Genomic DNA, 14,290 nt, shown 5'->3' with positions numbered 1-14,290 from the left:
GGTTTCTTTAAATTCATTATCGAGTGAAAAGATTGGCTTCATTTCCAAGTCTCTCTCCCACTGCCTTTTCTGTTCTTTCTGTGATGGGTCTTTGCTTCGCTCCAAGGGCATGGGGCTAGTCCAGGGAAGGGGTGTAAGAAGGAACACCAGTACGTAGCTCCATTTTCAGATAGAAAGCTTTATGTTACTATTTCAGTGGAATTTCACCTGTGAGGCTCTACTCTCATTTGTAATACCATGTAATTTGTTTGCCATAATTTTAATTGTGGTGTAAGGGCTAATTTGGCTGCTTTAAGAATATTTTATTTTTGATCATGTTTGCATGGTTGAGACAGATGCATGCCCATGTGGATCATCGATTAGGATGGGGAGGGTCGAGGAATGGGGAAAAGCAGATGAGGCAATGGCTTCCAATTTCCTGTTTTCGTCTAGTATCTGGGAGAAGTGTAGAGAGAAGGGGAGAGGGCCGCTCCCAGCAGCCCAGGTGCATCAGTACCCACTAATGAGGGACAGCCATCTGGTGTCATCCCTGGATCCCCAATATGAAGCATGGTCCAAGGATACTGCTGAAGTGGTTCTGATAGTTCTGAGATGCTGTTGATTTTGTTGCTGTAGGTTTGAGGAAATCCTTCTAAGGTCCATTGGTTGACATAATCCACCTTAGTCTCAATTCGCCCAGATGCTTTTCCAGGAGAGCTGTCCATTTTGTTCAGCCCTCCATGGTCCTAGATGTCCTCTGCAGGCCTCAGTTAACTGGTTGTCATGTTCCCCATGAGCATGTTGGCATGCCGTCCACTGCACAGGCCTCTGCAACCATGGAGACCCAGTTCTGAGACATGCACTCCATGGTCAGACCATATTTCCTTTGATTTTTACTGTGGTTAGAATTCTGAGTTCAGTGATCCAGTTGGAGGATGGGGCACCCTGCCTTACTCTTGTGTGTGTCAGCCAGTGCAGGGTCAGGCTCAGTCCATCACCCACATCGGCCTACACACACGCTGGTGGTTGCAGGCACCTGGATAGTTCTGTCCCCAGCCCCATCTCATATGCATAACAACGGATGGTGTGGTCCAGCCTAGCACTGCCCACCACACACTCTGAAGAGCTAATTTGAAAATTTAGCTAGTATCTTTTCTTCTTGTGTTAGCTTGCTATTATTTACATGAGAGCCTGATGCCTTGGAAACCCATGTAGTCTTAGGAATAGTGAAGAATCTCTTTTTTTATTTTCCGAAGATTTTTATATATTTTTATTTGAAAGGCAGATTTTACAGAGAGGTGTTACATCTGTTGATTCATTCAGTAATTGGTGGCAACACCAAGAGCCAGTAGCTTCTCCCATGTGGGTGTAGAGTCCTAAAGAAATGGGCCATCCTCCCTTGCTTTCCAAGGCAATAAGCAAGGAGCTGGATTGGAAGTGGAGCAGTCAGGACATGAACCAGCACCCATATGGGATGCTGGTGCCACAGGGTGGAGGTTTAGCCTAATGTCACCACACCAGCCTCAGGATACCTCTTGATCTCCAGTTTAACAAACCCTGTTAAGTTAATATGTTCTCTAGGCTCAGCTTCTCTGAGATTGCTCTTCTTTATTCCACTTCACCTTCATATATGGGTGTAAGATATATTCAGAGAGGGCCCGGCACAGTAGTCTAGCAGTTAAAGTCCTTGCTTTGCATGCACCAGTATCCCATATGGGTACCAGTTTGTGTCCTGGTAGCCCTGATTCCCATTCAGCTCCTTGCTTGTGGCCTGGGAAAGCAGTCCAGGATGGCCCAAAGCCTTGGGACCCTGCACCCACGTGGGAGACCTGGAGGGGTTCCTGGTTCCTGGCTTCAGATCGGTGCAGCATCGGCCATTGCAGCCACTTAGGGAGTGAATCATCAGACAGAAGATCTTCCCCTCTGTCTCTCCTCTTCTCTGTGTATTTAACATTCTAATGAAAATAAAGTAAAATCTAAAAAAAAAAGAAGATACAGTAAGAGAAAAAATCTGAGGTTATTTTAAATTCACTTCAAATTCTGTCTTTCCATTCTGTATGGCTGGTTGTGAATGCTATCAGAATAAAGTATGCATCAAGTTCAATGGCAGCTGGCAGTAAAGAGTTTTATTCTGAGACTTAAAAAAAAAAAACCCAAAATATTAGAGAAAGAATTGGTGGAACATCTTTATAGAGTGAATGAATCCAGTTTATTGGAATTGCCTTTTAGTTTTCTGTATTATGCCACTGTATTTAGTCTGTGTTAGACTTAGCGGTTTTGTTTTTTTTTTTTTTTTGCCTGTACTGTTAACAATGCATTATGACATGCAACGGCCACAGGTTCAATGAATTAATCTCACTTGGTGAATATAAAAAAGCAGCTTGTTTTGCGGCAAACAGCCCTAGAAGAATTCTTCGAAACATTGGCACGATGAATAAATTTAAAGGTAAGTGTCTCTCTCAACCATATATATGAATGCAAATTATACTCTCATTCCCCCACCTCTTAGAGACTGGAAAGAGCATTAAACTGAGAGACTGAAAATCCAGAGTCCCACCCTGTCTCTGTCAGCAGTTCAGTTTCTTGAGCTGTAATGTTAAAGAGTTTGATTAAATTTTCTAAATTGATTTATGGGGTCTTTTAAGTACATAGAAATATACAGAAATATGTTCACACCCAGGTCTTCATTATAAAACTTAATACAGAGCCCGGTGGCGTGGCCTAGCAGTTAAAGTCCTCACCTTGAACGCCCCGGGATCCCATATGGGCGCTTGTTCTAATCCCGGCAGCTCCACTTCCCATCCAGCTCCCTGCTTGTGGCCTGGGAAAGCAGTCGAGGACGGCCCAATGCATTGGGACCCAGCACCTGCGTGGGAGACCTGGAAGAGGTTCCTGGTTCCCGGCTTTGGATCGGCGCAGCACCGGCCCGTTGCAGCTCACTTGGGGAGTGAATCATCGGACGGAAGATCTTCCTCTCTGTCTCTGCTCCTCTCTGTATTTCTGACTTTGTAATAAAATAAATAAAATCTTTAAAAAAAAACTTGATACAGGTTAATGTTTTGTCAAATGTTCCCCACATCCTTTAAAAGCAGCCTTCTTGTGGTAACTTGATATGCACATAATGTGCAACTAGGTAAGTAATCTCTTTTGCCACCCTCTCTCTTCCACGTCCTCTTTCTCCTAGCTGCTAGGCAGTTCAGTCAGCTTGCATTCACCTTAGATGGATTTGTATGTCCTGTAATTTGACATAAGTAGAATCATACATTGGGTGTTTTGATTGTGACTGACTTAATTGCCTAACACCTAAACATTTTCAAATTCATGTTGTTGAATCTATCATTTTTTAAAATTGATGAATAGTATCTTGTCATGAGAATACCAGACCTTTATCAGATAGACATATAGTTTACAAGCATTTTCTCCTGGTTTTCACTCTCTTAACAGTGTCTAGAAATAAAAATTTTATTATTTTTAAAAGATTTATGCATTTTTGTTGGAAAGGCAGATCAAATTTATGGAGAGAGGGATTCTCTCCCCAAGTGACCACAATGGCCAGAGCTAAGCTGATCTAAACCCAGGAGCCAGGAGCTTCCTCTGGGTCTCCCATGCAGTTGCAGGTTCCAAGGCTTTGGACCATCCTCCGCTGCTCTTCCAGGCCACAAGCAAGGGGCTGGATAGGAAGTGGAACAGCCAGAACACAAACTTGTGCCCAAATGGGATCCTGGTGCTTGCAAGGTGAGGATTTTTTTTTTTTTAAAGATTTATTTTTATTACAAAGTCAGATGTACAGAGAGGAGGAGAGACAGAGAGGAAGATCTTCCATCCAATAATTCACTCCCCAAGTGAGCCGCAACGGGCCGGTGCTGCTCCGATCCAGAGCCGGGAACCTGGAACCTCTTCCGGGTCTCCCACGCGGGTGCAGTGTCCCAATGCATTGGGCCGTCCTCAACTGCTTTCCCAGGCCACAAGCAGGGAGCTGGATGGGAAGTGGAGCTGCCGGGATTAGAAGCGGCGCCCATATGGGATCCCGGGGCTTTCAAGGCGAGGACTTTAGCCGCTAGGCCACGCCGCCGGGCCCAAGGTGAGGATTTAGCCATTGAACCATTGTGCCAATCCTAGAAATTTTAAATTTTATTGAAATTTGTGAATTTTTTCCATTATAGAAGATTGTTTGAGTGTCATACCGAAGAAATCTGCAACAAATCCTGAAAGATTCTTCTCTGTGTTTTCCTAAGAATTTTATTAATTGTTTCACATTCTGAGTCATAGCTGCTTCTTTGCAAGTTTATTTTTATTGAATATCAAACATTAAGATTTTTACTTTGCTGACAAATTAAATATTCATGTATTTGTAAATTTCTTAAGAAATGATTGGTCCCAATAAGCAGAAAGTAAAAATAAAAAAAAAATGAATCATATTGCCTTCAGGAATATAGACAAGGTTGTAAATAATCAAATCCCAGAATGTCAATCTTGCTGATTTCATTCCATTTCGATAAATTCTCAGTAGTGGCATGGCTGGGCCATGTGGTAGATCAATTTTCAGATTTCTGAGGAATCACCATACTGCATTCCATAAAGGTGGTGCTGGTTTGCATTCCCACCAATAGTGGTACCCACCCCTCTTCTAGTCACTGAGCAGCTTTCGAGTAGGCTTATGCAGGGGGCAAGAAAATCCTAACTCCACATGGGCACTGGTGGTCTAGCCTCCGAGGTGTGGCAGATGCCCTAATTTGCTCTAGTTGACTGCTGTTAGTCTGCATTTTACAGCCTCACCTCTCCCCGCACCCTGTAATCATTCAGGACGTATTGCGTTAGGGTTCCCTGCGATTTTTCTTCCCTGCTTCTAGTGGCATATACCACGGAAAACCCTCTCCTCTCAGCTGAGACCAGAGTTCTTGGGGAGGACGCTAAGGCCCTGCCTGCCCACCCACCCTGGAATGTCCTTCACCCTTGAACATGCCATCTTGTCCAGTTTGAGTCAGCTCCTGCCTTAACTTCTCTTCCCTCACTCTTTTCTCTTCCCTTTACATTTTCCAGGGAAATGTTAGTCACTGGTCTCTGCTGTCTAAGTCCTAAGACAGCCCTGTCTGGCTCTTCTCTTAAAATTTCCTTACTTCCAACCAAATAAAAATTTGGAAAATACGATATTCTCTGTTTAGAAAAGGAAAATAATTTGGTGGATTAATTCCAGATTATGTGATTCCAGATTAAGTCAACTGTCAGTGTTTGTGCATAATATACACACATATATGCTTATACACATACATAGTTTAAATCAGTATGAATTGTCTTGTGACTATGTGATTGGGATTCTATATTTGTTCACTAACTGAACATGCATATAAACTTCAAGATTTCAATTTGCCAATTCTCATTGAATTATTTTTAGTATTAGAGCATGCCAGAGTAAAAATGCAGTTTTATGTTTATAGCAGTAGAGTTTTATATGGAATTTTTGAAATTTATTTTTTTGAAAGTGTCTCTGTCATACCCACATACCACCCACAAAGAGAGGGAGAAAGAGAGAAATCTGTTTACCTTGCTGGATTTTTCCTTGAATGCCTGCAACAACCAGAGCTGGGCCATGCCAAAAGCAGGAGCTTTTGACTCCCCTGGGTCTTGCACGTGGGTGGCAGGTCCCAGCGAAAGCCGTTAGCTTCTGCTTCCCAGTGGCTCTTTCGTAGGAGGCTGAAGTGGGGAGGGGAGCTGAACCTTGAACTCAGATGCTCCACCATGGGATGTGGGCACACTGAGTGACATCTTAACTGATGCATGAACACCTGACCTGCATGAAGAATTTTATTCTCTGTGTTTGCAGCTGCTGTTGTTTTCTGTGTTTAAATTGTTTCTATTTGATTGTAGTAGATAAGCACCATTAACAGGCAATTCCTGTGGCTAAAAAGAAAAGAAAGTTATTCTGCATAGTTCTGGCGGCCACAAGCTGAGGTCAGGTGTCAGTAGGTTCTCTTGGGGGTCTCCAAAGGAAACTCCCTTCCTCGCCTCTCCCATCTTTGGCTAGCATCAGCCGTTGTTGACATTGCTGGGCTTGTGGACAAATCACTTCAAGCTGCCTGTATCTTCATATGGCAGGGATAGTAATATTTAGTCATGATCAAAAATGTAAAGTTTATATGTATTAAAGTTTATGAATATGTAATCTTTAGGTTAAGGTTTTAGAAAATGCAAAGAAATTAATATAGTGATATGAAATAAGAAAAAGGAAGTTATCTCTTAATGTGTTTAATGCAGAAACTTTTCTTCTTTCTGTAGCTGTTGGAAAAATTAGAGGAAAGCCTTTTCCATTACTCTTATTTTTTGAGGCTATCTTTAGCACAAGTCATGCTTTTAGACAACCTGTTGATGCAGAGCTAACTCTGGAAGGAATCAAATGTGGATTATTAGAAAAGCGGCTTGATTTGGTTACCAATTGGGTCACCCAGGAAAAGTAAGCAAAGTTTCCCTTTTAACTTAATTTTGGCTTTCAGTTAATGAAGTTATTTATTCTCAAAATTTTAACAATTTTCTTTTCAGTATAGTATTGAAGCATTTACTTTAAGACTGTTGCAGGTAATCAGTTGGAAAGTATTTATTTAAGTATTCACAGAGAAGTGAGGCACAGTCACAGCGAGTCCAGGTCAAGAGTTGATTCATGATAGTTTAGTGGAGGGTGGAAGCTAAGCAGCAAGGGTAGGAATGGTGGCCCCTGTCTCTGCTGGGTGGGAAAAGGTGGGACCCTGCTCCAGCAGGCTGTGAGGACTTGGAACAGAAAGACGCAGGCACACCTGGAAGCAGGAAGCAGGAAGACCAAGGCGGCAGGCAGAAAGTGGCTTCTTGGGGCTGGGTCTCAGTTGTTTAATTTAGGAAATGTCCTCTTCATATCTATAATTGCCATTTCTCTCTTTGCTTCCTTCTTTCTTTCTCTGTCTGGGATCATTTCTATATCTTGACAGGGAGCAGCAGAAATGGTTGGAACTTGAAGACATCATAGAAAGTGCTTGTTCTTTCCCAACATCTGTAATACATACTGATGATTCTTGACCCACTCCACAGTGCTAAATATTAAAATTTAATTATTTTTTAAAGATTTACTTATTTTTATTGCAAAGACAGATATATATAAAAAGAGAGAGAGAGGAAGATCTTCCCTCCGTTGATTTACTCTCCAAGTAGCTGCCGTGGCCAGAGCTGAGCTGACCCAAAACCGGGAGCCTGAAGCCTCTTCTGGATATTCCACGTGGGTGCAGGGTCCCAAGGCTTTAGGCCGTTCTCAACTGCCTTTCCAGGCCACAAGCAGGGAGCTGGATGGGAAGCTGGGCCACAGGGATTAGAACCGGCGCCCATATGTGATCGTGGTGCATTCAAGGTGAGGACTTTAGCCGCGAGGCCACCACACTGGGCCCCTAAAGTTTAATTCTTATACAGTTCCTTGACTGTATAAATTGAGAAAATACCACTGTTTTTAGGGATACTATACTAGGAGCAAGTCAAGGAAATTAACTTTGCAAATCCAGCCCTATAAATGACTAAATACTAAGTGTTGTGCATGATTTTAGTAACTATATGCTAGTTTACTAATGGGGTTAAACGTGTCTTAGTTTACCAGTGAAGATAAGCATAGCTCCTCTGTATTCTCCACATCCCATTTCAGAGGTCCTTGCAAGAGTCACTTTTGAGTGGGGAACTGGAGTGAGGAGAACCCATGAGGGAATGAGGACATTCAAGCAAATAAAAGAAGGTTGTGAGAAGGTGATGGGTTGGGTACAGTGTTGGAAGCTCCTAGTCCACTTCCCAGCCCTGGTGCACCAGTGTCATGGTGGTAACTATTAAAGAAAAATAATGGTACTGGAGGCTGGTATTGTGGCATGATATATAAAGCCACTGCCTGCAACACCAATGTCCCATAAAAGTGCCAGTTCATGTCCGAACTGCCCCACTCCCATTCCAGCTCCCTGCTAATGACCTGGGAAAGACAGAAAAAGGTGATGTAAGTGTGACCATGCAACATGGGAGATGACGACACTCCTAGCTCCTTGCTTTGCCTTGGCCCAACTCTGGATATGATTGCCATCTGGGAGTGAGCCAGTAGATGGAAGATTTTTTGTGTCTCTCTCTCTGTCATGTCTCTGTCTCTGTAACTTTCACTTTCAAAAAATAAATAAAAATTAAAAAAATAAAACAAAAGTAATGATTAGTGAAATAAATACTAAAATAATGGTATTTTCATTTCTCTCTGGTATTTGAGTTACTACCTAGAGTAATTATTTGTCTAGCCTTGAGAAGCATGATTACAGGTTCTAATGTCTATATTATGGTATTAAATTATAGAAGTCAAGGACTTGCTTAGGTACATAATTTTTTTTAAAGATTTATTTTGTATTTTTATTACAAAGTCAGAATATACAGAGAGGAGGAGAGACAGAGAGGAAGATCTTCCGTCCGATGATTCACTCCCCAAGTGAGCTGCAACGGCCAGTTCTATGCCAATCCAAAGCCAGGAACCAAGAACCTCTTCCAGGTCTCCCACACGGGTGCAGAGTCCCAAGGCTTTGGGCCGTCCTCGACTGCTTTCCCAGGCCACAAGCAGGGAGCTGGATGGGAAGTGGAGCTGCCGGGATTAGAAGCGGCGCCCATATGGGATCCCAGGGCGTGTTCAAGGCGAGGACTTTAACTGCTAGGCCACGGCGTCAGGCCCTTAGCTACATAATTTATTGCTATATATTTTTTAAATTTTTTCTTACTGAAAGGCAGAGATGAACAGAGATCTCCCATCTGCTGTTTCACTCCCCAGATGCCCTCTGCAGGTGGGCTGGGCCAGCTTGAGAGCCTGGAGCTCAATCTGGTTTTCCCATTTGGTGGCAAGGACCTAAGTACTTGAGTCACTCTTGCCTTTAGCAGGAATCAGGGACTTGAGTTGGAACTTGAACCCAGATGCTGTGATACAAGATGTGGACATCCTATCACTGTGCAAAATGCCCACTCCATTTAACAAAATAATTTATTTGTACTCAAAGTTGCCAACTGCCTACTGATTTTAGACCCTTCTCTTTGTTACCCACCTCAATAAGCACAGAAACCTTTGTTTACAGGCTGTTTAGTAAGCATCCATTCTTTAGGCTTCTCTGAATCTCATTTTTATGTTTTCAGCATTTTGTTAGATGTGTACAGACATCAATATTATGTGAGTACTGATTTTTTTTTTGAAAGATTTTATTATTATTGGAAAGCTGAATATACAGAGAGGAGCAGAGACAGAGAGGAAGATCTTCCGTCCGATGATTCACTCCCCAAGTGAGCCGCAACGGCCGGTTCTGCACCAATCCGAAGCTGGGAACCAGGAACCTCCTCCGGGTCTCCCATGCGGGTGCAGGGTCCCAATGCATTGGGCCGTCCTGGACTGCTTTCCCAGGCCACAAGCAGGGAGCTGGATGGGAAGTGGAGCTGCCGGGATTAGAACAAGCGCCCATATGGGATCCCGGGGCGTTCAAGGCGAGGACTTTAGCCGCTAGGCCACGCTGCCAGGCCCTGAGTACTGATGTTTTATAGCTGTTAATTAAAAATACTACTAAAGCACAAAGTTCCCTGCAACCAGTAGTTAGAAGTGATACGAAGATGTTCTTTTGGCTTATATTAATAGTTTCCAGGTGGAGTTTCTAAAATGATATTTAGATGACTCACTTTACTTGTCCATGAAGATTGCCCAATTCTGTATGATAAGTAAAATCTATTAATTGGGTCATCTTAAAAGAATTTTCCAGTTCTTCCAGCAGACAGAGTTATTTCCATTCCCCCTGTTGGACCTTACAAATCTGTAAGAAGCTGATGAAATGATAGTGCCGTCACAGTCTGTTTTCCTTCAAGTACAAATGCTTGCAAGATGTGTCACCAATTATGAGATGGAGTTATAGTTGCTGTGTTTAACCAGCATTGAATAAAATCCTACATCACACAGGGTCAGAATTTAAATAACTGCTGAGAAACATACAAAATTACAAAGGAATCTGTGTACCTTACAATTTTAAATCCTATCAGAATTTTCAGGAGAGTTTTAACCTTATTTGTAGGATTAAAAAGAAAACATCTAAGATCACTTTTGCCAAATGTCTTCTCCAGAAGGATTGCGTGCTTTTTTGGTGTTAAATTGCAATATGTTTAATTTCTCTTTCATCATTAGTGCCTATTGGCATTCTTACAGGCCATACAAAATGTGGTTCCACTGTGCTGAGTTTTTATATGCTTTGGCCTTAATCACTGATCAAGAAGTCTCTCATGGGTGCCTTATTGATCTTCTGGTTCTAGGCTAACATTGTCTGAGAAAGCAGGGGATGCAATTTATGATTACGGGGAACAAGATACTTACAGCAAAGCCAAGTGCTTGGCTTTAGCCCAGATGATCTATAGTGAGTGTGGCCAGCACAAGAAAGCTCTACTCTGCCTATGTAAGCAGGGACAGATTCACAGGGCCATGGAGTATATACAATTCAAGGACTTTACTTCCGGTAAGTGAAAAACCTGCTATTTGAATACATTCATTCAAATTCTAGGCTTTAATTGTAACAGTGCTTATAATATCAGGCTACTGTATTTTGATTGTTTGTACCCTAAATTCCTGAATTAGTTTAATCCCCTAAATCTTATGTTAATGGCATTAAGAGCATAGAACCTAATCTGAACATGGTTTAGAGGTAAGATCTTTGGGAAGTAATTAGAAAAGGTTATGACAGTGGAGACATCTTGATTGAATTCTGATAGCTTTATCATGCAAGGAAAGGAGACCATAAGTGTGTGCTTTTGCCATGATGTGATGCAATGCAGTGGACCCTTGTCAGAACCTTGTCATGCTCTTTGGACCTTGTATCTTCAAAATTGTGGTGTTGTTGTCTGCCTAGACTGACTAATAAGGCATTTCACTAGATTGACTAATAAGCAAGCATTATTTCATTTTAAAAAACCTTTTAATTAAAAAATGTTTTTGTTCTTTTTTTTTTAAACAACTGAAGTTGTATTTTTTATTTGAATGTAGACCGAATCAACAATAACTATTTCCTGTGACTTAACGTGCCGTAAAGTTTCCACTTAGTTACAATTTTTTTTTCTATTCATTTATTCATTAATTACATTGTATTACATGACACAATTTCATAGGTACTGGGATTCTACCCCCTTCACCCCAAACCCCTCCCCCATGGTGAGTTCCTTCACCTTGATGCATAACCACAGCTCAAGTTCTGTTGAGATTCCCTAATTAAAAGCTCACACCATACAGAGTCCAGCATCCCACTTGTCCAATCAAGTTCAACGGCCTCTTAGGGAGGCCCTCTCAGGTTTGAGGGCAGAGCCAGCAGAGCGTCACCTCAATCAATTAGAAGCTCTAACATATCATGAGCAATAATCCAGGTACGATGAGACTGGTGCAGAGTCCACTGATTGACATAGTCCATCTTAGAGTTTTCCCTTGTCCAGTTTTTCGCTGCAAACATATAGCTGAGGTGGTTGATTGATCTACTCCATCTTCTATCTTTTCTTGGTTAATGTTTTGATTCCTCCATTTTGTTCAGGGGAATCCCCAAAGAAACTTTGAGGTGTTCCCAGTCCAGGCTCCTACATGCACTACTAGTAAGCACAGTGCCCGCCACAGTCCATCACTCCGATCAGCTGGTGGTTTTAACCCCTGGGTTGGTTCTATTCTGAGCCCCGACCTCCATTGGAACCAATGAGTATTGCAGCTCTTCCCGGCTCTGCCCATCACACACTTGTCCCTCACCTAAACCAGTGGGAGGTGTGCTGGTTGGGTGCTGCATTCCCTATTGGCACAGGCCATTTCACCTTGGCATTTGGTGTTTTGTACTGTTTTTATCGCAACCAAACCTGGCCAGGCCCCCAATTAAAAAAATATTTGTAATACATTATTTACATAGTTGAGAATGATGCAGAGGAGGAAGGGGAGGGGGCCACGCCTTGCTGGTAAACTATATCAGCATGCTGGGATAGGACACAGTCCTTTGATGATACTTTGGAGACCCTTATGTGGGGAAGAGTGTTTCAAAGGTGTTACTTGAATAGTCTTGGTAGTTGAGAGATGTCAGTGTCCTAGGGTTGAGAATCTTTGTGTATCCACAGACCCAGGAGTGTGTTGCAAAGTTTGCCCAGATCCAACCTGTTCTGCTTTCTGGCCTCTGACAAGACAGTTGATGTCCTGAATTGGATGTCATGTCCCCCGTGTGCATCTGGACATGTTGTCTAATGCATGGGCATCAGCAACTGAGGAGGTCCAGTCCTGGCACATGTACTCCAAGTTCAGGCCACACATGCTGTGATTTTCCCTGTGGCCAGGGTTTGAGTCCAGTGATGTAGTCAGCAAGTCCCCCAAGAAACCTCACCCATGGTGACCTCAGACTTGACTCTTATGTGTGCCAGCCAGGGCAGGGTCAGGTGCAGTATACATACTGATGGGTGCTACAGCCATGCCCAACCTGATCCACCCACAACCCTGGCTCTCCCATTCACTAATGGGAACTGTAGTCCAATAGGAGAGTCCCTAGAGTTCTACCAGCCCCGGGTATTGTGCATGCTGGTAGGTGATTTCACCCAAGCTGGCATGGCCCACCCACAGTCTCAGCTCTTGCTGGTGAGTGTTGCAGCCTAGCCTAGCTGAACAAAGTCTACACCTTGTCCTGGTTCTCATGTGTGCAAACAAGTGCTAATGCCTGGTCCGCCAGCCTGTACCTAGACTCAGCCCACACAAACATTGACAAGTGCTGTAGACTTGCCTGGCCTGGTCTGTCCCCAGCCCTGGCTCTTGTGTTTCCCAGTTAGAGCTGCGACCTAGCGGGATAGTTCCTCAAATTGCCCAATCAGATCTGCTCCCAGCCCCAGATCTCACATGTGCCAGTGGGGGGCAGTGGCCCTGCTTGGCGTAGTCTGCCCTCAATGTTGGCCCCTGCATGTGTTAGTGGGTGCTGCAGCCTGGCCCAGCCTCGCCTTCTCCCAGGCCCATCTTCTGCAAGTGTTTAGGTGCTTGTCAGGTCAGTTCTGTGGGGTCCAGTCTGGCTTGGCCCATCACCACCCCCAGCTCTCCATGTAAACTGGCAGGTTTTGCCATTCCACAGAGGCAAACCCACAATTCCCCTATAGAAGGTGCCCCAAGATTCAGTTCTCTTATGTATTTGTGAGTATTTTAGCCCAGCCTGACATGGCCTATCCACTGCTCCAACACCCATGGGCAGGTACTGTGGCCTAGCCCAGCCAGGTATGCCTCCCAGCCCCAGCTTTTGTGAGCCCCAGCAGGTGGTGGGCAGTGCCATTGAACCAAGTCCAGGTCTCCCATATGGCAGGTACTTGGGCTTGACCCAGACATGCCCTCCAGTTTTCCCCCTCTATACTACTACATCTCAACTACTTTGTCTACCTGCAAGTGCAGTGACCTGGTCCATGGAAGACCCCAAAAGTCATCCATTCCCTGTCAAACATGCCCTCAGTTGCTCCCACTCCGGTATATCCTCAGAAACCCTTCTCTAGACAAACTGTGACCCTTCCCTTTCCCCCCCAACCGTCCCAGGGCCCAGGGTGGCATATCCTGGCCTAGAGTTCCCCTACTTCCTCCACTTATTTAAAAAAAAATACAAAGAAAAAGAAGAAGCATTTATGCTGGCATAGCTGTTTACACAGATTTGGCATTAACCAGACCCAGAATGTATGCCAGCTACTTGCTGCTTTTCTCCCAGCAGTGCAACACTTGCCTAGGTACAAGACAAACTAGGCAGTTGTCTACATCTGGGGGAAATATGCATTTTTAAAGATAAATTTAGTTGGTATGCTAGAGCATGCTGCAAACAAGAGTTTTTAAAAATATATGAATTTATTGGTCATATTTGTTGTTCTGAACTGTAATGTAAATATTAGAAATGAATTACTGAAAGAATGTTTATTTCAGAATTACGAAATACACAAGTTAAAATTGGGCAGCAGAAAATTGTAGACCTGTGTTATAAATTCAGTTAAAGAGCAACCTTAATGTACAGGCAGTTCTCACACCTCCCCGTCACTCAGACTTGCGCCAATCTTAATTTGAAAGCTAAATATCCCAGTTACAAGAATGTGTAAAGTAGAATGAAACAACAATTTTAGATCACATTTTTCAGGAAAATGAATATTTTACAGCAATGAATTTGATCATTTTTAAGTGCTGAATTGACTATTGCTTAGATTCTGTATATTTCTTAAAGTGACTAATTTCTTCATTTAATAACAGCATACCCAGACCATTATTGTGCTGATAGCTACACTTTTTACCTGCATTATTGCACTTACT

General features: G+C 43.1%; 1 protein-coding gene across 6 annotated transcripts in view; it reads left to right on the top strand.

The window, feature by feature from the left end:
- Nucleotides 1-14,290, top strand: part of CLHC1 (clathrin heavy chain linker domain containing 1) — a 45,889-nt gene that overhangs the window by 23,194 nt on the left and 8,405 nt on the right. For all 6 annotated transcript variants that reach the window (XM_058667799.1, XM_058667796.1, XM_058667798.1 and 3 more), the window contains 3 exons: nucleotides 2,319-2,425; nucleotides 6,253-6,427; nucleotides 10,279-10,478. In XM_058667799.1, coding sequence (XP_058523782.1) covers nucleotides 2,319-2,425; nucleotides 6,253-6,427; nucleotides 10,279-10,478 — 482 coding nt within the window. The remainder of the gene's footprint in view (nucleotides 1-2,318; nucleotides 2,426-6,252; nucleotides 6,428-10,278; nucleotides 10,479-14,290) is intronic.

The sequence above is a fragment of the Ochotona princeps genome, chromosome 8, assembly GCF_030435755.1.
Source record: "Ochotona princeps isolate mOchPri1 chromosome 8, mOchPri1.hap1, whole genome shotgun sequence".
NCBI lineage: Eukaryota > Metazoa > Chordata > Mammalia > Lagomorpha > Ochotonidae > Ochotona > Ochotona princeps.
Note: the sequence above shows the minus strand (reverse complement) of the source record. Positions and strands in the feature narration are given on the sequence as shown.